General features: G+C 38.1%; 1 protein-coding gene across 2 annotated transcripts; it reads right to left on the reverse strand.

The window, feature by feature from the left end:
• Positions 1 to 48: 48 nt before the first annotated feature.
• Positions 49 to 18920, reverse strand: Smp_085640.1 (cop9 complex subunit, putative; the record flags this gene model as incomplete). 2 transcript variants are annotated; one of them, XM_018790951.1, is made up of 10 exons in its annotated part: positions 18865 to 18912; positions 17071 to 17179; positions 16953 to 17029; positions 16767 to 16921; positions 16628 to 16731; positions 13870 to 14023; positions 6190 to 6428; positions 2588 to 2867; positions 1002 to 1086; positions 49 to 197 (listed from the first exon to the last, which is right to left on the reverse strand). In XM_018790951.1, the coding sequence occupies exons 2-10, from the start codon at positions 17139 to 17141 to the stop codon at positions 49 to 51; spliced, it is 1314 nt and encodes a 437-aa protein (XP_018645830.1). In that variant the 5' UTR covers positions 17142 to 17179; positions 18865 to 18912. The 2 variants fall into 2 exon arrangements, with proteins under 2 accessions (XP_018645830.1, XP_018645829.1); XM_018790952.1 differs by having other exon boundaries at positions 16767 to 17029; positions 18865 to 18920.
• Positions 18921 to 24307: the final 5387 nt, after the last annotated feature.

The raw sequence follows: 24307 nt of genomic DNA on the forward strand, positions 1-24307 counted from the left end.
ATTAGTAATGGGTTTTAGGACAAAAGATAAACAATATGTTTTATTATTTCATACTGGTGGATCTATAACCATTCTGGAATTCAAGTGGGAATGAACCCAATCAGGATGTGCAGCTTCAATATCTTCAACTATACGATTGACAGCTGTACATAAACTTTGAATATGCATACTCCAAGATGAAACACCAGGATCTCTGTCTGAAATATATAAAAAGAATAACGAAATGAGCGTATGGCGTAATAAAAACATGAGTTCGACGATTTATAATTAACTTATTGTTAAATTGATAGTAGATGTATATAAATGAAAGGTTAAACCAGAAATCACCATTATGTATCCAGAAGAGGTTTATTCGGTTTATATGTTTATCTTGGTCCATACCTGCATAACCAGATACCTAAACTTAATATTATAAACCTCATATCCCCCTTCCCAATCCTTTTTATGGTTTTATCTTACTTGGTCTACACATTTATCTTTCCCAATGCGCAATTTTCTTGACAACACATTTCCTATTACATATTCGCACAACGTCATTATTATTATTACCTCAGTTAACAAGACAAAATTCTCCTACCATGCATTTTATTCACACTATTTATTGTATCATTATTATATTGATCATAACTTGACACTTTATTGCGAATCATTCTGACCTTTATTAAATGATCCTCCTGACTTACAACTATTTATGTCGTAACAGATGCAAAAGTTCACCTTTTTTAACACAAAACATTGTCAAATTCACTAATTCATGGCTTATTTTGTAAAATATCACAATAATTATGGACATAAAACTGTAGAGCCTGATGATGAAGTTAGTGAAATCAATTGTTCGCCCAAATATTCTTTGTTTTTGGACAACATAAAGGTTGTCCGAATTTTAGACACTGATAGAAACATCCTCAAAAGGATGAGAACAAAACAACGAACCAAAATTTACAATTAAGCATAAAGTAAATATTTATTATATTCAAATGACCAAATAACTACAAACTTACTTTCAAAATGAATAACACCATCAATTTGATCAAGTTTACCAATTAATCTTCCTTCACTAATCATTTGCGAGGCGATAGATTCAGCCTAAAATGAAAAAATTAGACAAATACGTGGTTTTTCGATAAAAAATAATAAAAACTACTCTTTCTGCCAAAAAAAACAATTGATTTAAAGAGTTTACTTGAACAAACTTCGAAGGTGAACAGTTTATGTCGAGTTTGTTTATTGTTTCACTGAACTACATTTGATTTAAATCAGTTTTGCATATGGATCAATTTCTTTCTAAACATGATGTGCTACATAATCGTGGATGAGACAAATTTTCAATTTCTTGGAATATAAGAGAACTTAGATCGATTAGATCATTCTATTTAAACTGTCAGGAAAAGAATGCACACATTCCATGGACTACAACAAGAGATAGTCACAAAAACACATTTAAAAGACAATAATCTCATGTTTCTGTAACAAATATCATTAGGCATCATGTATAATCATTGGTAGGAAAATCTGTATTGGATTACCCTAATGCTTTATTGTCTTACATTCAAATACTGAAGTTGTTCATAAGATATTTCACCCAACTAACTTTCTGGATGGGAAAACTAATAAATTAAACACACAGTTACAATTCAGTGGATACAAAATTATGGATGTTATTATCGGTTGGAATATTATTATTACTGTGATAGATTGAAACAAGAATTAATCAGATAAAACTTTAGCCACGAAAATGAATATTTAATACGTTCCACAATTTTATCATGAGCCTAGAATTAACTATACTTTATGGATTAAAAAAAAACTTTTTAATACACCACCAGGGTGACACCATACACAGAATTCAACCACGCAAACACTAGTATTTGTCGTCAACTAAACCATAAGCTGTTATATTATTTTGCAATAATTGATTTGAAAATCATTACAAAGACAATCTTTATTGTAAAATTTACAAGAATACAAATAATGTTGGAGGAAAAATTTAATTTGTAATGATTGGTTACTTCAGATATCCTTTGAAAAGTTTTTTTTCTTGTATTTAAGATCGATTAGATAAGTAACAATATACAATACTGCAATTCAATCAACAGTGAGTAAAGTTTTCTTTTTCTTTAATATATACATTTTAGACTTTGCAGGAAAAATTTGATTTATTGTACTTACATGGTAATGGTGTTTTACACATGGTAAAGTAAGATGTTTGGTATTAAAAGTGCTTTCCTGAATACGAAGAGTACACCTAGGAAGGTTAGGAAACCCTGGTTTTATGCCTATCGTAAATATAAGATCTAGGATATTAAATTGTGTATGAACCTATTTCAGTCAACAGTAACTCATCAGCATGAAACGTTTTGATGCAGTACAACTGGGTCATGGATTAGATGTTGAAGTCACAGGTGAGGGATTGTATATTGAAAAAAACCAACTACTTCGAATGAAGAGCATTACAACAGTTAAATAAATGAATGACTATCACGTAAACACTTTTACATCTCTTTAGCTTTTAAAATTTACAGAAACTATTTTTAAATAACAATAATGATACAGAAAATGATATTAAAAATAATTTTGAATTACCTACCTCATTTGCAGATATTTCCAAAAGAAGACCTAAATTCTCCAAACTGATATTATTATAGATTAAACTGGCGGCTAACATGTTATGTTCAATCAAAGCTCGTTCAAGCAGTTTTTGTACAGAAGATGAAGTGGTAGATGACAATGTCCCCGACTGATCTTGAATGCTGGTAGTTACTCCTGAAACATCTTGTATTGAAGATTGTAATAAATGAGGATAATATTTCTTAAGTAAAGGCTCCAAACTGGAGAGTGATGAACGATTAATTAAACGTCCCATAAACCTGAATATAATTCAATAAATAAACGAACAAATTATTTTAACAATGGATATTGTGGAACATTGTCATGCAATATAAAATTTACACAAGCACATGTCGATTTAAGGTTGCGATTTTAACAGAAGTGAATTAATTTGGCTTTTTTGGCATATACACTTCGTTTTACAATAAAAATAGGGTACTTTAAAAACATCTAAGATCATATACTAGAAACCCACACATGTTTTACTCTCAGAGGTCACGTTTCAAAATTATGAAAACAGCAGACCAGTACACAATATACTCAGCTTTTGGTAGACACTCTATTTATTCCTTAAGTGAGCAAAAGAAAGGAATAAGCTTTTTAAATACATACCAAAAAGGGAATTGCATGATACTTAGCAACCACTAGGACATATTTAACCCATTTGGGAGCTGGTCGTCTACTACACGTCAATGAAGTAGTATTCTTACAAAAAATTGAACCAAAGATCTATATCTTCAAGAATGCATTATTACTAAGCTACCAATTACTATTTTTCATTCAAAGAATATCAAACTAATATTATACACAATGCTAGTAACACGAATCATTAAAGGTGACTGTTACAGCTCGATAACTTAGTTCAAAATTTTTTTGTAGTATGAACGGATGACTGCTAGGTACGCATTTTGCTGTGAATACTGATCCACATTAGGAATAAGATACATCTAACTATCGAGTTCAAGCATAACAAAATCCGGATCACTACTAAATACAACTGGGAATAGATCGATTTAGAGAGGAAGAAAGTGCATTACACTACTCCTTCAGATAAAAGATAATCAGAAATTCATTTCATCATATTATAACAGGAAGTGTTAACACAATATAAGGACTCAGTTAATTACAAACTTCCTAATTGTTGTTTGAACTAGTTTATTATTTTGAAAAATAAGTGTTCATTGCTAAATCTATAAACAGCTTTTTAAACGATATTATTTCCATCGTCAACATTATCAACTGTTGCATATGCTGGATACTTGTGCAAACTAATTTAAAATAGGATGATTCTGTAAACAACTAAATATAATAGTGAGCGATTTATTGAGTTTCACTTCCGGTTAAATGAGAACTAAAGACTTTTATAAACAACCTGGTCATAAATCAATTTGGTATTTATGGTAATTTGTTTATAGACTGTCCCATATCCTTTGAGTTTATGTGGTTCTCCACCTAATTTTAACCTGTTGTGGAAACTTTCTTTTAAAAAAAAACTACCACGTGTTATATTTTGGCAACGACTAGCCTATCACATTTGTCAGTGTTTCAACATCAACTTTATTTTAACAAAACTGATATTCTCGACTACATCTAAGTGGATAGATATTGAATGGCAATCTAACAAAATGAAGGGCAACAACACCAACAGTATGCATTCAGAAAAAAAGCAATATTACTTCACAAGATGTTCGTATATAGTCAGTCTCCGAGTGACTTTGAAAGACAATGTAACATTAAATTATCCAGACTGAAAGATCGATTAGGGGAAAAAACCACCAGGTACAACAGAAAAACTACTTTCGATTTTAGCCCACTGCTTAATAAATTAGGGATGAAACAGTGACAGCTGTTATCTGCATACGTCGGTAAGAACCAAGTTATTTCTTGAATAGTAGAATACAAGATACCGCTTAGAAATGCCTTGTTTTCCAAACAACTAACTAAAATTTGCTAAGAATGAAGACTTTGGACTACTCGTCAAAAAAACGAAAATTACCTTTAGAAATTTTTAGTCCTACTGGTTGATCCTCAACAAACAAATCCCTTGAAAATCGATTGTAATTACTATCCATAGCAGTGGTTAACGAACCTCTTCAGTGTTTATAAGTCTTGGTTTACTTTCCAACTGTTAGTCGGGATAGGAGATAAATCATAGTGAACCTAATATAGGTTACCAGTCGCTATATCAAATCAGTCATACACTCCAACAGCGTTGGTGGTTTTTAGGTGCACACAATGCAATGCAGTGGTTCACAAACAAATAAATAGCAGCTTATGATAATATTCACGAATTTTCCCACCGAAAACTGTTTATATGATTTGGAATGAACTTCGACCACAATGCTATGTTTGAAGAGATTACGAGATCACTTAAATAAGAGAATGGAACGAAGGATCGGCAACACAACGACAAGACAAGTGAAGTTATACCGACGCGTCCCAACCCTGCTTATATATTTTTATGTGAACACATAAACAATGGTACAAGGGGGCATCAAATACATATGCGCCACACAATAACTATGAGGCCAGTATTAATTAATAGTGATTTGCGTGATGGATTTGATACTACCTGGGTGCCAAAACCGAAGCCGGTTGTTTTCTTAGGGGTCACACCTGGAGCATTTGATCTAAAGGTCGACTCCATAAGGCAGTGGAGCAACGTAGTGAGATGCAGTCCCATGGTAGCCGGTGAAAAACAATAGGTTCATATGCCAACCTTCCCTCAGGATTATGCAGCCCATGTGCACCGTTGGTTTGGAATCAGGGTTTTCCAACTCTCCTAAACGGACTCTCGGTGTCCACCAACCCAAGTAAAGCGTCGGACACTCGCTTTCCGCCCTCAAGTTCGTAAAAAAACATCCCCGCCACGAGAAGACAGTGATTAGGACTTTCCTAGCAGTGACTGTATACGTGTGGCCATGTGAGAACAATTTGAGAGGGAACCGAATCCCCGCACCCTCGGCCGTACCAGGGCATTTAGGGGCTCCAGAGCCCTGCTAACTCGAGGGAGAAGACCAGATGAAGGAAAGGCATATCCCACAAGCAGCCATAAGCACGAACAAACCAAGCACACAACTCAAGCGTATATATACAATATAAAAAGGTCCTTGGGAAACGTCACAAAATAGCGTATTAAAAGAGGCAAAGAACCAATAACATGTAGGGTCCTTCCAAGTGGGAAATACAGTCTGAAGGTAAAATTGGGCGATTTTAGCTCGAAGATGGGAAATTTAAATTCCAAAAATAAGACGTTTACCAAGTGATTTCTGGCGATCTAGTATCCCCAGCACACAACAAGCTTGAATTATGAATGTTAAAATAATCATTCTTTAACTAAAAGAAACACACTATCCGAATAACATTCGGTGTTTTTCTTAATTTAAAAGTCTTTTAAATCAGCTAAACAAGATGAAAAATTAACTGACTGTTAGTATGATTATCCCGTGTGAGTAAAAAGGTGTAGCCAGTGTTTAATTGATAAGAAAAGTTTTTAAACTTCATCAGATATCTATATCAATTATTCATTCTTGCTTAATAATCAACATAATATTTAATATAAACACTGAATAGTGAACTTACATATTTTCTAAAATTGGATAGGCATCGAAAGTTTGGCACCGTTCATCTTTATATAAAGTAGCTAATAACCTAGAACGTTGTTGACCAGCACTAGAAAGTAGAGCAGCTGCTAACGCTCGTTCTATAAAGGCCAAACGCTCGGAATCATCAAGCCATGGAAATCTTATAGATAGTTCAGCATAACGTTGACCAGCTTCAAGAAATTTTTGCTTTAAATCTAATAAATGTGCATAGGCTATCTAAAATTTTAAATAACAATAAGGGGAATAAACGATCTAGTAGACAATGAAAAACATATTGAATATATTAAAACATATATACTAATTCTACAATTTTGTATGATTTTTTCTTAGTTTACATTACCATCAGTTGATTTTCTCTCAGTGTATCAAATATATAGTAAAAGGTTGAATTAAAACATGACTACTAATCAATCAACCCCGCTTGTAGCTCATCTAGGGTTACTGTCGGTCCCAAGCCCACACAAAGGAGGAGGGTTTGGAATTGGGTCAGCAACCCCACCCTGTAGAAAACAACATTGAAAAAACGCTAAACAGAATAAACAATTTAAGCTACTTAAACTCTGTCCTCCCAGTTGAAGGATCTTTTTTCAGAAGAATTATGACGCCTCATGGTGAAAGCGGAAATTCTTCGAAAGTAACGAGAGCGATGCCCCCTCTAACAACCAGCAGTGAGACAATTAATATAGGTACATGGAATGCCCGGACAATGTGGGAGACCGAAAAGACTAATCAAATAGCTGAGGAAATGAGGAGATACAACTTAACGGTGATCGGAATCAGTGAAAACCATTAAGCTGAACAGGAAAGGATAGATATGGGAGAGATGATACTGTGCTATGGTTATGAAGAAGAAAATGCTCCGCACACTCAGGGAGTTGCTCTGATGCTATTTATTTATTATTTATTTATTTAAACACATATATATTGGTACAAAAGGGCACCAGGTACATATGCGCCACACAAAATAATGAAAGTAGGAAGAGAAGGGATGAAAAGATAAGGCGGACTGAAATGTACAACCAGAAGAGCTCTCTCAGTTAAGAAAGTTAGAACCATTCTTTATGTAGAAAGTAAAAGAAGGTTGCAGCAGGATCGCCACTGGCTTCTATTCTGAGCCATATCTGATAACGTCTCTAGCCACTGTGTTGCACCATCTCTCGGACCCCAGCCAGGGAGTCGTGAAGGACCAACAGAAGCTAGCCCTTTGCAGCTCTCTTTCATGCCACGACACCATGTCATACACTGACCTCCTCTCCGCTTTTTCCAACCAGTCCCAGGGTCGGCAAATAATGCACGACGTGGAAGTCTCTGGGACGACATTCGTAAAACATGTCCAAGCCACCGAAGTCGGTGTTTCAAGATGGTGACACCAATTGAATTATCATCTCTGCGCCCGAACACACGATGCCAAACCTCTGCATTACTAACATGGTGTTGCCACTGGATGTCAGCAATCCTTCGGAGACAACGATGATCGAACACAGAGAGTCGTCTAACATACTCAACTCGGAGAGGCCAGGTTTCACAAGCATAGAGCAAAACTGCTCTCACCGACGCGTTGTAGATCCGACCTTTTACAGCCAGACTAACATCACGAAGGCGCGAAAGATGGCCCAGATTGGCATAAGCCGCTCTGGCTTTCCTTATACGTGCATCAATCTCATCACTCACGCCCCCACCAGTACTTATGTAGCTACCTAGATACACGAACTTCTCAACTACTTCAATCTGCTCACCATCCAGGGTGAGTACAGGATGAGAATCCTGCCAGTCTTGTAGGAGTACTTTGCACTTGGAGGGTGCAAAGCACATGCCGTACCTGCGGACACTGATTGCCAACTGATTAAGTGCGGATTGCATGCCTTAGGCATTATCGCACAGTAAGACAATATCATCCGCATACTCGAGGTCGAGAAGTCGTTCTCCAGGCAACATATCCACACCGCCATTACTTACATCCATCAGAGCTGTCTCCAGGATGTCGTCGATGGCAAAGTTGAAGAGGAATGGTGAGATCGGGCAACCCTGCCTAACCCCACTGCTCGAATGGAACAAGGGAGAAAGGTGGTTGTATGCCCTCACTCTGCCTGAGGTGTTCGTATACAGGGCCTTTAAGATGTTAATGAACTTCTCAGGCACACCCTTCTTCAATAGACAATCCCAGAGAACAGTCCTGTCCAACGAATCGAAGGCCGCCCTGATATCAAGAAACACTACGATTGTTGGCCTGCGATAAGTATGACGGTGTTCTAACATTTGGCGGAGGGTGAAGATGTGGTCAATGCATCCTCGACCAGAACGAAAACCAGCCTGCTCCTCGCGAGTCAATCGTTCTCGGGTTTTAAACAACCTACGAAGAATGACAGAAGCCAATAGTTTGGACGCAATCGAAAGTAGACTTATCCCCCGATAGTTATTGCAGGAACAACGTGAACCCTTTTTAAAGATAGGGACGACTATCGACTCATTCCATGATGTTGGAACACTTTCTTGCTTCCAAACCTTTCCAAACAACACAGTCAATTCATTAGTCAGAAGGTCACCACCATCTTTAAAAAGAGCCGGAGGTAAGTCATCTGGGCCCGGTGATTTGTAACGTTTTAAGAGTTGGAGTTCCTTGCGGACTTCCGCCTCGTTTGGTGGATCAGTCGTCACCGGCCATGGGGGGCAGGACAAACTGGTTGATGTTGCAGGAGCAGCAGGCCAGTTGAACTGCCCTTCGAAAAATTCCGCCCATCGTCCAAGACGTCGAGAGATGTTAGTGATTGGCATCCCGTCATCCTCGTAGATTGTTTCACTCACACCAGACTTCTTGCTGCCAGTGGCTCGGATGAGTTGGAAGAGCTTCCGGCAGTTACCAGATGCAGCTGCTTCTTCCATCTCATTAGCACGCTCCGACCACCAGGCTTCCCGGTCCTTACGCAAGCTTTGCCCAATTTCATTACGTAACAGCCTTCGTTTGTGGTCAAACTCACGGTCACCCGGAGTAGACCGACGGGCTTCCATCAGTTGTAAGGAGCCAGAAGAAACCCAGTGCTTGTAAGCGGGACGTTTCGCGAAGCCGCAAGCGGCTTTACTCGCCATTTTCATGGCGTCGTGAAGAAGCAACCAATGCTCATCTATACTTTTCGGTGGGATGGTAGCTAGCCTAGAGGCTAACTCCGCTCCATACTTACTTGCAACAGATGTTGCAGCCAGTTTACTAACATCAATCCGTTGGTGGTGGTCAATCCTTCGGCCACTGAAAAGTAAGGTGAGATTGGCGCAGACCAGGGCATGATCAGACTCCAGATAGGTACTCCAAAAGGAGCGGCAGTCTTGTACACAACCACGCCAGCGGTAGCTGATCGCGATGTGATCAATCTGAGTCCAGGCTTGGGATGCAGAGGGAGGACGCCAGGTGGCACACCGGCGATGACTGTGCCGGAAGTTAGTGCTGGCCAGAAATAGGTTGTGGTCTGTGCACAGTTGCGGCAAACGGTCCCCGTTATCTGTCCTGCGACCAACAAGTCCCCATCGGCCACCTAAACGACTTTCTTCTGTGCCTAGACGCCCGACCTGTGCATTCAAGTCTCCGGCTAGTATTACAATATCTGTCGAACGCGCTTTCTGGAGAAGAACTGTTAACTGATGGTAAAACTCATCCTTGATTGCATCCGGGCTGCAATCTGTCGGGGCATAGGCGGAGATGACGAAAAGACACCGTTTCTCACGCCGATTTCTTCTCACTTTGATGGAACTTTCTAATCTAACAGCACATAACCGACTGTTAATGGGGATCCAATCGATTAGTGCTGCCTCAGCCCTAGCGCTTAGTGCGACACCAACGCCAACAAGACCAGACGAAGATGCCACAGGGTCCCCGGATAAGCGCACGTGGAACAAGCTTTTCGAGGCGACAGATGGAGAGCGGATTTGTAGTACTTCACTAGAGTCTTGAATACGGGTCTCGGATAGACAACAAACATCAACATTAAGACCTTCCAAAGACATAGCCAGCCCTATCTGTTGTCTGATATGCATTAGTGTGCGAACGTTGAAGGAAGCCAGCTTGAACGGCGTACGTGGTTTCAGAAAGACTGCTTCAGTATTCATAATCGGTGGAAGCATTCACTTTCAACCTGACAGTGACTGGAGATCGTTTAGATAGGACAGATTTTCCACCAAGAGCGAGCTGCTGCATAAGTCGAAAAGTAAGGTTACACAAATTGGGGATAAAAGGGGGTGAATTAGCGATATGGTAAATAATAATAATAATAATAATAATAATAATAATAAAGGTAATAATAATAATAATGTAAATTGTCTTGCTTTTAGTATGAGCAGGGATAGTATCGTCAATAGAGTTCATCATTTCATTTATTTGTGTGTGGGCTGTGATACTGCCCGGGTGCCCAAACCGAAGCAGGTGGTTTTCTTAGGGGGCCACACCCCGAGCCTTTGACTAAAAGGTCTGATCCACAAGGCAGTGGAGCATCGTGAGGAGATGCAGTCCCATGGTAGCCGTTGACCAATGACAGGTTCGTCCGCCATTCGTTCCATCAGGATACTGGAGCCCATGTGCACCATTGGTTTGGAATCAGGGTTTTCCAACTCCCCTAGGTGGACCCTCCGTGTCCACCAACCCGGTTAAAGCGCCGGACATTCGCTTTTCGTCCTCTCACTTTCGTAAACAACACCCCTGCCACGAGAAGGCAGTGAGTAGGACTTCCCTGGCAGAGGCTATATATTCGCTGGCCATGTGAGAGCATTTCGAGAGGGAGAGTAGACTCTCCCCACTCTCGGCCGTACCAGGGCATTTGGGGGCTCTGATGCTATCCAAAGAAGCATAAAAATCACACAAGATGAGAATCTCGCGGATCCAGGATCATCAAAGCATCCATCAATATAAAGAAGGGGGGAATCACAATGAATGTTATCCGATGTTATGCACCCACGAATGATAGCAATGACGACGAAAAAGATCAGTTTTACGAGAGGCTGCAATCGATCATGGAGAAGTGCTCAGGAAAGGACCTGATCATCCTGATAGATCCAAACGCCCAAGTCGGTATGGACAACAACGGTTATATCATGGGACGACATGGACTAAGAGAAAGGAACGAGAATGGCGAGAGATTTGCAAATTTACGTGCATTCAGCGAAATGGTTATAGGTGGCTCAATATTCCCACACAAACCTATACACAACGCTACACGGGTATCACTGGATCACACTACACAGATGATGAGCATCAGAGCTGACAAGCAGAAATATGTGGAAGAACTGGTAACAACAGAGAAAAATGCTACAACAGCAGAAAATATGAAACAACTACATGACACGACGAAGAAACTGACAGGCAAATATAGTAAACCAGAGAGACCAGTCGAACACACGGAGAGCAAGACAATCACTGAGATTCAAAAACAGAGGAACAGATGGGGAACTCTTGAATAGGTCACCACCATTGAATCCACTGGATATCGAAGCAGCACACACAGACATTCCTATAGATGTCACTCCACCAACGATCGAAGAAATCAGGATGGCCAGCCATCAGACAATTCAAGAATGGGAAGGCAGTAAGACCTGACAATATACCAGCTGAAGCACTCAAGTCAGACAGAGAAGCAACTGCAAACATGCTTCACCTTCTTTTCAGGAGGATTTAGGAGGAAAAACAAGTGCCACAGACAGACTGGAAAGAAGGAAGACTCATCAAGATACCGAAGAAAGGAGATCTGTGCAAATGTGAAAAGTACACAGGCATCACACTACTATCGGTACCAGGAAAGGTTTTCAACAGAATGTTGCTGAACCGGATGAAAGATTCAGTAGACGTCCACATTCCATATCAACAGGCTGGATTCCATAAGCATCGGTCGTGCACAGATCAAATCGCGACACTACGAATCATCGTTGAACAATCAGTTGAATGGAACTCGTCACTATATATCAACTTCATTAACCATGAGAAGGCGTTTGACAGTGTGGATAGGAGGACCTTATGAAAACGTCTTTGACATTATGGTGTACCTGAAAAAATCATCAATATCATACGGAATTCATACGACAGACTACAGTGCAAAGTTGTGTATGGAGGACAGCTGATAGATGCATTCCAAATAAGGACCGGAGTCAGGAAAGGTTGTCTACTCTCCTCTTTCTTCTGGTGGTTGACTGGACTATGAGAACCTCCAAATCTAACGGGAAGCACATAATACGATGGACAGCTTGGATGCAACTAGACGATTTGAACTTCACAGATGACGTGGTCCTTCTATTCCATACACATCAACAAATGCAGGTCAAGACAAACAGTGTAGTAGTGGTAGCCTTTGCATCAGTAGGCCTCAAGGGAAAAAGTGAGATCCTCAAATGCAACATAGAGAACACCAACCTAATTAAACTTAACGAAGAAGCTTTGGAAGATGTGGAGAATTAAACGTACCTGGACAGCATCATAAATGTACAAGGAGGACCCGATGCAGAGGTAAAGGCGAGGATTGGCAAATCAAGAGCGTCATTCATACAGTCGAAGAACATAGGACTCAAAATAACTGTCAACCAATATCAAAGTCACAATCTTCAGTACGAACATCAAGACAGTTCTACTGTACGGAGCTAAAACTTGGAGAACTACTACAATCATCATCAAAAGTACGAATATTTATAAACAATCGCTTACGCAAGGTAGTTTATGTCCCTTGGCCGGATACCATCAGTAACAGCTTACTCTGGGATGAAACAAATCAGCTTCCATCTCAAAGAGGGATTTAGGAAAAGACGGTGGAAGTGGATAGGACATACATTATGGAAACCACCAAACTGTATCACGAAGCAAGTCCTTACTTGGAATCCTGAATCGAAATGGAAAAGAGCAAAACCAAAGAACACTGCACCGGGAATCGAAAGCAGACATGAAAAGGATGAATAGCAAGTGGAAGCAGCTGAAAAGGATTGTCCAAGACAGAGTTGGATGGAGAATGCTGGTGGGTGGCCTATGCTTTTCCACGAGGCGTGACAGGAGCAAGTAAGTAAGTTTACCGATCAATCACATCTTCAAGTAGCGAATTGCTGGAGGTATAACAACCTAAATATATTCAACAGAATGTGTGGTAGACGAAGTGGGACGTAGAGATATGTCATTCGTAAGTTCATGTTAGACGCTACTATTATGTTTGCAGTAAAAAATACCTATTTAGTGAAAAATTAAGTTCGAGAATGACGGAGTCGAATAACCTGACAACCAATCTCTGAGGATAGATTATTATATACAATAATGTTTCTCAGTTGTTTTATTTGAGAAATCAAAAATTCCTGAAAATTAAGACACAGGTTCGATCCCTTCATATATTATTTGACTACCCTTGTTTAGACAAGTGGAATGGGTTTGAAGCTAAGTCCGAACAACTAAAGGCTCAACCCAGTGAATGATACTTTTCAAGAGTTTAGAAAAACTTTATTTATTATTATTTAAATTTTACAAGCCACTGTAACTTAATTGACATTATTAGAATACACTACTAGCAGGAAACGAAATTGTATTTAACAAATAACATCCTTTTCTAGAGTAAGACTCTAAATTTCACAGAATACTAAGGAATTCTTTAAAACAAAACTTGATTATATTGTTATTGTAAGGATAGTCATATAAATTAATTTCTAAGCTCACCTTGTATCGAACCAACAGTTGTTGATTCTGACATTCTGGTTGCAGCAAAGATGCCCGATTTACAAAAACTTCAGCTTCTTGAATTTCATGAATTTTTAAGAAATATTCTGCTATTCTCAAATAGATATCCAATTTATAATTTACTCCATAGACTCTATTTAAAATGTCAATTCGAAAAACACAAATGGTTAGAATTGATAGATGTCATGGTAGAGTTTATCAGAAAAAAATTTACACCGAATGAAATGTTAACATGCTGAAAAATATTAATAACGTACTAGATGGCGACTTCAGTGTTCATTGAAAAAACCATCAATCGATGTATTTAAAATGTACAGCAGTTCATTAGGATGTTAAACAAACAAAGTACTTACGTACAAACCGCAAAATATATTTGATTTGCAGGATCAAACATTGTATTATACATCGATATTATGTTATTAAATACTATTGCTTTAAATGATTGAGAGTGAACGAAATGAATCGACTCTAAAATTTGAGTGTAGAATTGGTGGTTATCATTTATAAAAAAAATTACGTTTTCTCTTCTAGCTGTGCACGTGAATTTACATAGAAGCTAAAGTGGATGCTTTGAGAAGAAAATCACTCAAAAGAAATGGTTGACTTTCACAGAAAGAATTAAAGGCAGTTTGTTGAGAAAACAATAAAATAATTCAAATGCACATATACTAATCGTATTCAATATTCTGCTGGTAAACTAATACACAACACGATTGGGTTTGATACAATTATATCTGGTGAATTTCATAACTAAATGCCTTTGCAATGAATTTTTGAAAATAAAGAGTAGTTAAGCGGGTTTTTTAAGTACATGAAAACTCAAAAAAAACTTCGCATATTGCATTTAGTCGTTGTAAACCACCTGTTTTTCATAAATGGATCTAATAATTTAGGTTCTGAGACAGATCTTAGTTTGATGGGATTCGATTCTGGAAATTTGTAGATTAGCTACAATTTCAGATAACAAAATAGAAGTTAAAAAAAGAATAATCAATAGCGAAAGGCGTAGCAATTTTCTGGCCGAAGAGTCAGGAGTTAAAGTCTAGTGGTAATTGTGTGTAAATAAATGGTCAGTCAGTTACAAAGTAGAACCGGGTATACATATGCATCAGTTCAAGTTGTCATACCTCATTAGTACACGAAGATAAAGACCGAATTCATAGAAGCAGTTACTTCAATGGCAAGGAAAAGGGATTTCATATAACGATATGATACAGGGAGGTAGAATCAGTTAGTAGAAAGAAAAGTATACAGCAATTAAAATCTCACGGTTTAAAGAAAGAAAAAGAGTGTATACACTTACGCCATTGTGACCGATTCTGGGCAATGAAACAGTCCCCAACCAATGGTTACGATAGTCACGCGGACCCCAACCAAGTAGTCTGCATCTACCAACATGGCTCAAGCCGGAAGTTAATGACTTTACGGACTGATGCCACGTCTTGGTTTGGCCACCCCTAACTCCCAACCGTCTCCAACACTAGTTAGTATTCCACGCAGTTGTGGTCGGTAGCTGAGCATGCGTAACACATGGCCCAACCACCTCAGTCGATGAAGATTCATGACCTCATCAAATGATTTACCATCATTTCCTAATACCTTGTGTCTGACCTCACTATTACTTACCCGATGATCCGAGCAGATGCAAGCAATATTTCTGAGACATTTGTGATCAAATACTAGTAACTTAAGAGTATCTTCTACTTTTAATGGCCACTTTTCTCAGCCGTAAAATAGAACAGAACGAACTGCTGTGCAGTATACTCGTTCTTTAATTGATAGACGGATATCTCGTCTTCGCCATAGGTGATGTAAGTTGGCAAAAGCCAAACGAGCTTTTTGAATCCATGCGGAGATTTTGTCAGACATCAATCTATTAGGGCGGATCAGACTTCCAAGATAAGTGAAGTTGTCGACATGTTCGACTACTTCACTCTCTATCCTTAATTCAGGTGTTGACGCAGGTCAGTCCTGAAGCAAAAGTTCGCATTTAGAGGGGAAGAAATATATCCTGAACATCCTAGCATTGTTGCTCAATGCTACTAAAAGACTATTTTATCAGCATCCTCACCAAGTAGGACTATGTCATCTGCGTATTCTAAGTCGATAAGTGAACCTCCTGGTAGGAGATCAATCCCCGAAAATTCAGTCAACGAGAAAGTTATTCCCAACAGTAGGTCTATGATGAAAATGAACAAAAATGGAGATAGTGGACAGTTTGCCGTTCACCACTCGAGGTACTTTAGATCGGAAACAAGTTAAATAACAATATCCTAGTAAGATAACGTACAAATATGAAAGCTAGGAAAGCTAAAAACTTGTAATCAAAAGCAATCGGTTTCGAAATTAATGAAATCATCATAAATTGACAGTAGTGAGAAACTACGATTTAAACTCCTGTATGTACAAAACAAGGGTAGGAAAGATACAAACAGTGCAATCTTCTTGTGAATAGCGGTTTATGTATACAAAATATTAAGTTCATCGTTCAAACAAACATAAAAGCTGCCGTCTTTAATATTGCATCTTACTACACCGTATCACCTGACCAATTTAGATTAACTACAAAGCAAGTTTGAATGAATTTATATTCATACATTTATCTGTTTTCCACAAAGAACCAGAAATAATAAACCCGCAGCCCATCCCTTTATAAATAACAGTTAAGTTCAGGGAAATAAGCATCTACATTAAAAATCAAACTATTCAAAAAATTGGATGAACAAAAATCACTTACCGTTGTCCACTCTCTAATGGTATATCAGACAAAACAGTAGCGGCTTCACGAAGGTTTCCTACGGCTTCTAATCGCTTAGAAAGTGAATCACGTAGTTCAACCAACTGCAATTATTTTTAAGTTGCAAAATAAAATTTACTTGAGACTCAAAAGCAATATTTCTTGACTGCATTCGAGAAAGTAGGATTTGCAATGCACTAATCGCTAAAGAATTATCAGGAACTTGATTCACAAAGTTTATAAGTTCATCACAAAACTTCCTGGCCGCTATAACTGTCACCATATCCTGAGAAACTGTAACCAATAATAGGTAAAGTGTTACTACTTGTGTTGACAATTGTAGTTATATCAGCTAGTAAACTATCGGAAGACTGAGGAAGAGATTTCAGCAAGTTTGAAAACCTGCAAGTAAATCAAAATATTTATTTTATTTTATAACAAACTTTTCCGTAGCTTCTTTTGGTGATTTGCAAGTGGTGATTTCAGAAAGAATAGTACTAAGATTCTCCGCCATACTTAAGACAGACCCGTAACCCTGTCACAATAAGGTATCTAAATATATGAGAAAGTAAAATAACTTTATATAAAGCAATGAGGAGTCACAAAATGTTAACAAAATTATCAGTAGTGAATAAATAAACGAAATCCAGTTGTCTAAACACCATCTGTAAACGAGCACTTTAAAAATATAATCCAGTCCCGCTGGAAGTAATACACGAGAAATGTTGGATCTGATATTCTCCACAAATTTTAACTCAACGTTATTTAACCAAGTTTCTCATTGGCCACCACCACAATGTCTTCGATCGCAGTCATTTAGGCAGCTCGAAGTTTAAGGGATATGAGAAACCCAATAAGATGATACCTTTAATGGCTTGTACATAGAAGAATTTCTTGATGCTATTTTCTTCAATACGTGCATCAGTGAAAATTTTAGTCCAAGTACTAGTGGAGTGCTCATTGAACGCTACTATAAAGTAGGGTAAGCACAGACATCACACAAGGTTTCGAAAGTTTTGCTAGTCATTCCGTCTAATAAGATCGGTTTTACAAATTCGATTTACTATAAAGATGAATATGGTTTAGATAAGCTGCTAAACAACAATGCGATTCCTCACAGCGGTTACACTAGTCACGCTTTCAGATGAAGTAACTGGTGTTTAAGGAATATAATAGTCACGGTATTTGCGGGACATGTTTTAAAATCACCCTAAATTTAAACCTTCTGCTTGGTAGGGAGAAAATAGTGGAAATAGATGGAACTAATGCAAGAAAGTTGAAGTGTGACTGTCAAAGCAGAATAGTGCCGATTCCTCCGACTTTTTTCCAGTTTTTTCAGTATTTATGGTGGAAGTATTCAAGGAATACATGTCCGATACGTCGTGAATAAACCGGTGTCCTCTTATCGCCAGACATTATGCAGAATCGAAGACAATGATCTGAAACGAACACTGCAGAGCTTACACGTAATTACGGCAATTTGATAACAATCATTGCGATGTGGCGCGCAAACGAAACTTCGATCCTAATATAAGCGTCTACACCAGAAACACTGAGGTCATGTGGTCACGACTAGGGGGGGGTTCTTGACTTTATCATGAATTCATAGCACAGACGCTGCCGCGTCAAATGGATGAAATCCTACACCACAGCTAGTGACTTGTAATAGAAAAGGAGGAGAAATTTAATGAGTATATATACACACACTTGAGCGACTTAGACTTTTATGCAAGTTTGATATAGGTTCATGTGGTTTTAGGTCGTATGAATTCTGGATAATCTAAATAAGATGCAGAATTATACTGTCATTATAATCTCAAGTTAAGCGACTGTGTACAGTCATACATAGAAGTATATATTTTTAGTCCAAATGCGTACTATGATATAAGAATTCTTATCAAAATGAGACTGCACACTGTGTCAATCAAATGGATTAAGAAATACTAAGCCAAATATGTGAGTGACATATTGCTTAGAGAATTTACACAATGCTATTATTAGGTCGAACGTTACTTAGGTATACGATTTTCCTGAAATTCGAAAACGACAAAAGTAATCTCCTAAATGTTTGGTGATGTAATGAGCAACTCGACCACTTGACTGGAACTGATGTCGGAGTAAATTTCACGATGAGATGGATATAAATTCTCAGCCCAACTAGATGCAACTGACTAATCAAATGAGTTGGTCCAATTAATCAATCAACAATTTTAAACCGAATATCGTTCTTATCTTACCGTGTTGTTAATATTGCTGGTAAATTATGATAAGGATGGTCGTGCTAACCGCTTGTAGCGCAAAAGTAGGATACAGCGCCAAAGTATTACCAGTTGTTCATGGTCTCGGTACACAACGAATGTGAACTGTTTTTAATTATCTTTGAATTGTTCAGGTAGTGGTTCTCCTTTTAAATATATTGAAGTTATTTATCTACTAAAATTTTAAACCCTGTCTTTTATTAGTGTTTAACTATCTCATTCATGAATATCCCATCTCAAGTCGCGTTAATCCAGATTCAGTTGAGAAATACCAGGAGGCTAGGTTCACTGTGTTAGTTCTGGCAATGGCGGTCTCTCAGTTGATCTAACTTTCTTTTGAAAAGGTCGACAGATGGAGCTTCAATCACGTGTTAAAGAAATGACTTCCTCTCGATGATGATTCAAGAAGTTGACAAGTAATTTGTTATGGGTTTGTGAACTTCCTCGAAATGTCCTTGTGAATTCTTTGTTTCTGAAGATAAGAAAATTGAGGGTATATCAGTTGCAAATTTATCACCAATTAACTTAAAAGCTGTGATAAAGTCACATTTCATTTTTCTGTATGACAATGGAAATAGGTTTATTTTAGCCAGTCGAGCATCGTACAGGGAGACCAGCTTGGTTGTAAAAATCACGCTGGTTAGGCTTACAGATCGATAGTCCTCAGGTTAATGTTTAGTACCTGATTTGAAAACAGGACGTACTTTTGCATTCTTCTTGTTTTTTGGTAATTGACCCCGGGTTACGAATAGATTAAAACACGTGCTTGAGGGAACTGTGACAAAATTTGTTAATTTCTTTAGTAACCTATGATACATTTCGTTGAGTGTCATGGGTCTACCCATATCAAGCTCATTTAGCAGACCAAAGACATAGAGTTCAATAATGGTCACAATGTCCAGTGTGTGTGTGGGTGGGGTTGTATTGTAGTATCAGTTTATTTGTTAAGCCCATATACTTTATCCTAGCTACTGGCCAAGCCAATTCGCCTGTCATGAGTCATATTTTGATCTTGTTAATCATTTGCTTATTAACCTTGGCTATACTTTTATATGAGCGTATATGTGTGTACACTTCGTATCTTATTCATCATATGTCTGTCACTCATTTTTGCCTGACTATAAATGTTGACTAACGCTTGCTTAAATCGAGTTGGCTTCCCAGCCATCTCCATTGCGCGTGATTTTTGCTTCGTTCGCTTCATCACTCTGATTCTCTGGCCAAATCAATGACTGTAGAAAATATATGTATCCTAATTCCATTCTCGTATTTGACTTATTTAACTCCGTTGTTCACCAACGCGGAATAAAGTCATTTATTATATACGAGTATAGACAGAATCAGATTTACGACACTACATAACTGGTTAGCCCGACTTACGAACACGCAACATAATTGGATGCCTCGCCGAACGAACACGGACAAGAATCGACAACCTCTGCGTACGAACTCACTACATAATTGGCGACCGCAACGAGCAAACACAAACCAAAAATGGGACCGTCGACGACATATTCTGTTATGATTCGAATAACCTCTATATGCTCATTATTACAATAATTTCATATCATCAACTAATGTGGAATTATTATTTTTGTTCGTATTAACGTTAAACTATGGCATTTACGCAGTCGAAGCACTAATCGAACAAATTATAATTATATGAACATTACACGTTATGATATTCGAAACTCACTGGATTATTTTTATTATCCAATGACGTAAATTATTCCTGATTCAAGTGAGTTCTTTCCAATTTTTTTCATGTCGTTTTCGGTCTAATATTACACTCTATCATAGACATAAGTTTGGAGTCATACTCCCGATAGTAGAAACTTATGTTCTCGACGCAACTAATGTCTATTCATCTCATTGGTACGCAGCAACCGTCGTGTTTGACGCCGCATTACCAGCCGATTTGTAATGATTATGTTCATATTATCTATTCATTCACATGTATAGCTGAATGCTGCATCATCCGTTACCCATAAATATTATTCGATTACTGCTATTAATTTTCTATTCCCATTGCATTGTACACCAGAACATAGAGTTTAGAGCTAGTCTCTCAAAGATACACTCTTGTTCGTCACATCCAAGTCAGTCTCACCCGCCGTCATCGATAATCATATGTATTGGTATTTTTATCACGCCTTTATACGGTTTCGTAACAAACGAGGTTGAGCGCATATCCCTCTAACTACACAAACCACGATAGGCTGCATGACCATAAAGGAATACGACTCCGCAAATCCCGTCTCCGCAGTCACTATCCTGTTCCTCTGGTCATTCTACTAATACATATTTAACGATAACTCGACGCACACGACAACGTACGCTGACTTCGCATTTTATTATCATTATTAGTACAGCAACAAATATCACCCGTTTACGCAGTCATCATCCTACGGCTGGATTATTTTTTATCCCACATAAACTCCAATCGTGTAAATTCGAATCCACTCATCGCCAATCGACTCTATTTACTCGACTGCAGCTTATCAGAACATAGTTCACTGATCTGCATCCTCATATTCAGTCGGCACCACAGACCAATTACTGTTATACACTATTTTCGCGATATTTCGAATCGCTCATATGAACATATTATTTTATCATTCAGACAGTCACGACATATATGCATGTTAAATTTTTTTTTCGTACGCTTACTAATGTACTCGTAATCATGTGCTAGCATTTCAATTTTTGTCCGCATCTTGACAATATTCATGTACATTTTTACATAAGTATGACACTTTCGTTTAATACGCTCACCCCACTTGACACTGTAATTTATCAGGTATTGCACCATTTTTTTCCCACATTTTGACGTTATCCACATACCGCTTCAGTGTTATTTTTCGAAAACAGACATTTTTTTATAAATGTGCTATTTTCTACAAGGGGGCTATGTAGTATCAGTTTATTTGTTAAGCCCATATACTTTATCCTAGCTACTGGCCAAGCCAATTCGCCTGTCATGAGTCATATTTTGATCTTGTTAATCATTTGCTTATTAACCTTGGCTATACTTTTATATGAGCGTATATGTGTGTACACTTCGTATCTTATTCATCATATGTCTGTCACTCATTTTTGCCTGACTATAAATGTTGACTAACGCTTGCTTAAATCGAGTTGGCTTCCCAGCCATCTCCATTGCGCGTGATTTTTGCTTCGTTCGCTTCATCACTCTGATTCTCTGGCCAAATCAATGACTGTAGAAAATATATGTATCCTAATTCCATTCTCGTATTTGACTTATTTAACTCCGTTGTTCACCAACGCGGAATAAAGTCATTTATTATATACGAGTATAGACAGAATCAGATTTAGGCCACTACAGTATGAACTGAACGGTAGGGCATCTCTGCGGTAGTTTGAGACACATCTGAGCTTTACCGCATCGTCCTCGACTAATGATGTGGTAATACCGTCTACCCACAATGCCAAGATATTTCTTCTCAGCTTCCTTTGATTTAAGTACGAGTATTAGCGTTTAGGGCATTCTATAAATTTCCCAACCTTCTAGACTTGAAGAGGGTCAAGTAACAGATATTTCGAGCTTCTCAGCATTGAGATTTTGTCTCGTCAGTACCTAATAACCTAAATCCCTCCTAAATTCTTCCTCCTCTTATGGAGAAAGGTGCAAGCCTCCTTACTGAACCACGGAGGGAGTTTCTCGAACCCTTTCATGTGGTCCAGGAAATGTGCGGTTCAGTGACTTTTATGTACAAATTTCCGGATTCACCCCAAGCCTTTTCAACAGGGGATTCTGATTCTATGGATCAATCTACTGAGGATGCTGAAAGTATCGACCACAAACTTCATTTTATCTGGTTATGTAGTTTAGAAGACATTTTTCCGTACTTCAAACCTTATTGATAAGTGGTAAAAAATCGATCGACCCTTGGATTTTCCCCTGGCCAGTAATAGAAAATACTTGAAATGGGACGTTTTATATTTTGCTGTTTTGGAACTCTAAGTCTGAAAATGTTAGTCAATAATGGAAGCAGTGACCGAGAAGTAACATGTACAATAATTTCCTTCACTAATAACAGGATTAAAAATCTTCATGCTGTCTTTCGGGAGACTAGGCGGAAGATCCTATTACTTCGGTCTTCACTCGAAAAATCCGAGGGTTTCAGGTTTTAAACTGAAAGTGTCTGTGCAAATCGTCGTGCAAGTTTTCCATATTCTTCTTCAAGTAAATGTTTTTTCAGTTATCATTTCAAGTATCCAATATCTTTGTCAGAGGCTCGTATAAACCAATCGGTTTCTATGCTCTAGCTTCTTGCTGTTTCCCTTCTTAAAGCTATCCACTGAGTAGGATGAGGTCGTTTCTACTGAAAAAGCATTCCAAATAAGTACAGCTCTTGGTGAGTGAAATTGGGAGCGAACCTAGATGGCTAATCTGTCGGTATGAAAAGGATTATGAGGGATGTTAACAACATGTCCATATACCTCATACCCTTCTGTAATTGACATACTGCAAGTTGTATCTCACTATGTGGGTCATTAAAGATTTATGTATTGGTCAAAGATCCTATTTCGCCCCTTCTTCCCGCGTACATCTCAAGACAGCTATACCTTTCCTAGGTTTGAGGGACATAATGTAGGCGTCTCGTTCTAGATGTAGTCCCAAGTAGGCACTGTAAATACTTTTGAAAAGTTGCGGAATCAGAATACCTAAATTTCTGGAAATAAGCTCCAAGACAAGATATGATTGGTTGTAGAAAAGGAAAGAGACTTCAAGTTTATGAGGGACGGTGATCCCCAGGTCCTGCTTGGTAATCGATATTGCGGTACTATATCCGCCTACAAAGTAGTTTCAGCAGAACTTTATCATCAATATTATTGTAATTACTATCATTTTGGAAAAAAAACATGTATTTGAAATTGTGCAGCTTTGGAAATGAATTCGCTGTAATAATTTTCCCTACTTCCTTCTCCGTAGAAGCGATACAAAAACGACGCATATTTTTAAAACTGATTATCTATGATAATCAGAAGTATTTGAATTGTGGTATAAACTAGTAATCCCAGGAATAACGCAATTTAATCAAGAAGTACTAGATGAGCCCGAACGAATGTATTGTATTTGGAATTCAAAATTACAACAGTCATCAATACAAAGAAGTCATTGATTTATTTAAACATCATATCCTCCACATCTCAAATTGAAGTGTAAGTGTCTGTAATCGATTGTTCGTCTTCTTCTTAAGTTCATCTTACATCTGTCCGACAGTGTATTGGATGTAGACTGTTTTATCTAGAATGCACTCGTAAGTATTAGAATTAACAACCGAAATTGGAACGGACTCACCTGGGTTCTGGAATTGTATACAATCAGCATGTCGGTTGTGTAGTAAAACCATTGGTACTTAGAATTTGCATCATAGACCTTCCAACAATATCCTCC

Source organism: Schistosoma mansoni, assembly GCF_000237925.1.
Source record: "Schistosoma mansoni, WGS project CABG00000000 data, chromosome W unplaced supercontig 0231, strain Puerto Rico, whole genome shotgun sequence".
Lineage (NCBI taxonomy): Eukaryota > Metazoa > Platyhelminthes > Trematoda > Strigeidida > Schistosomatidae > Schistosoma > Schistosoma mansoni.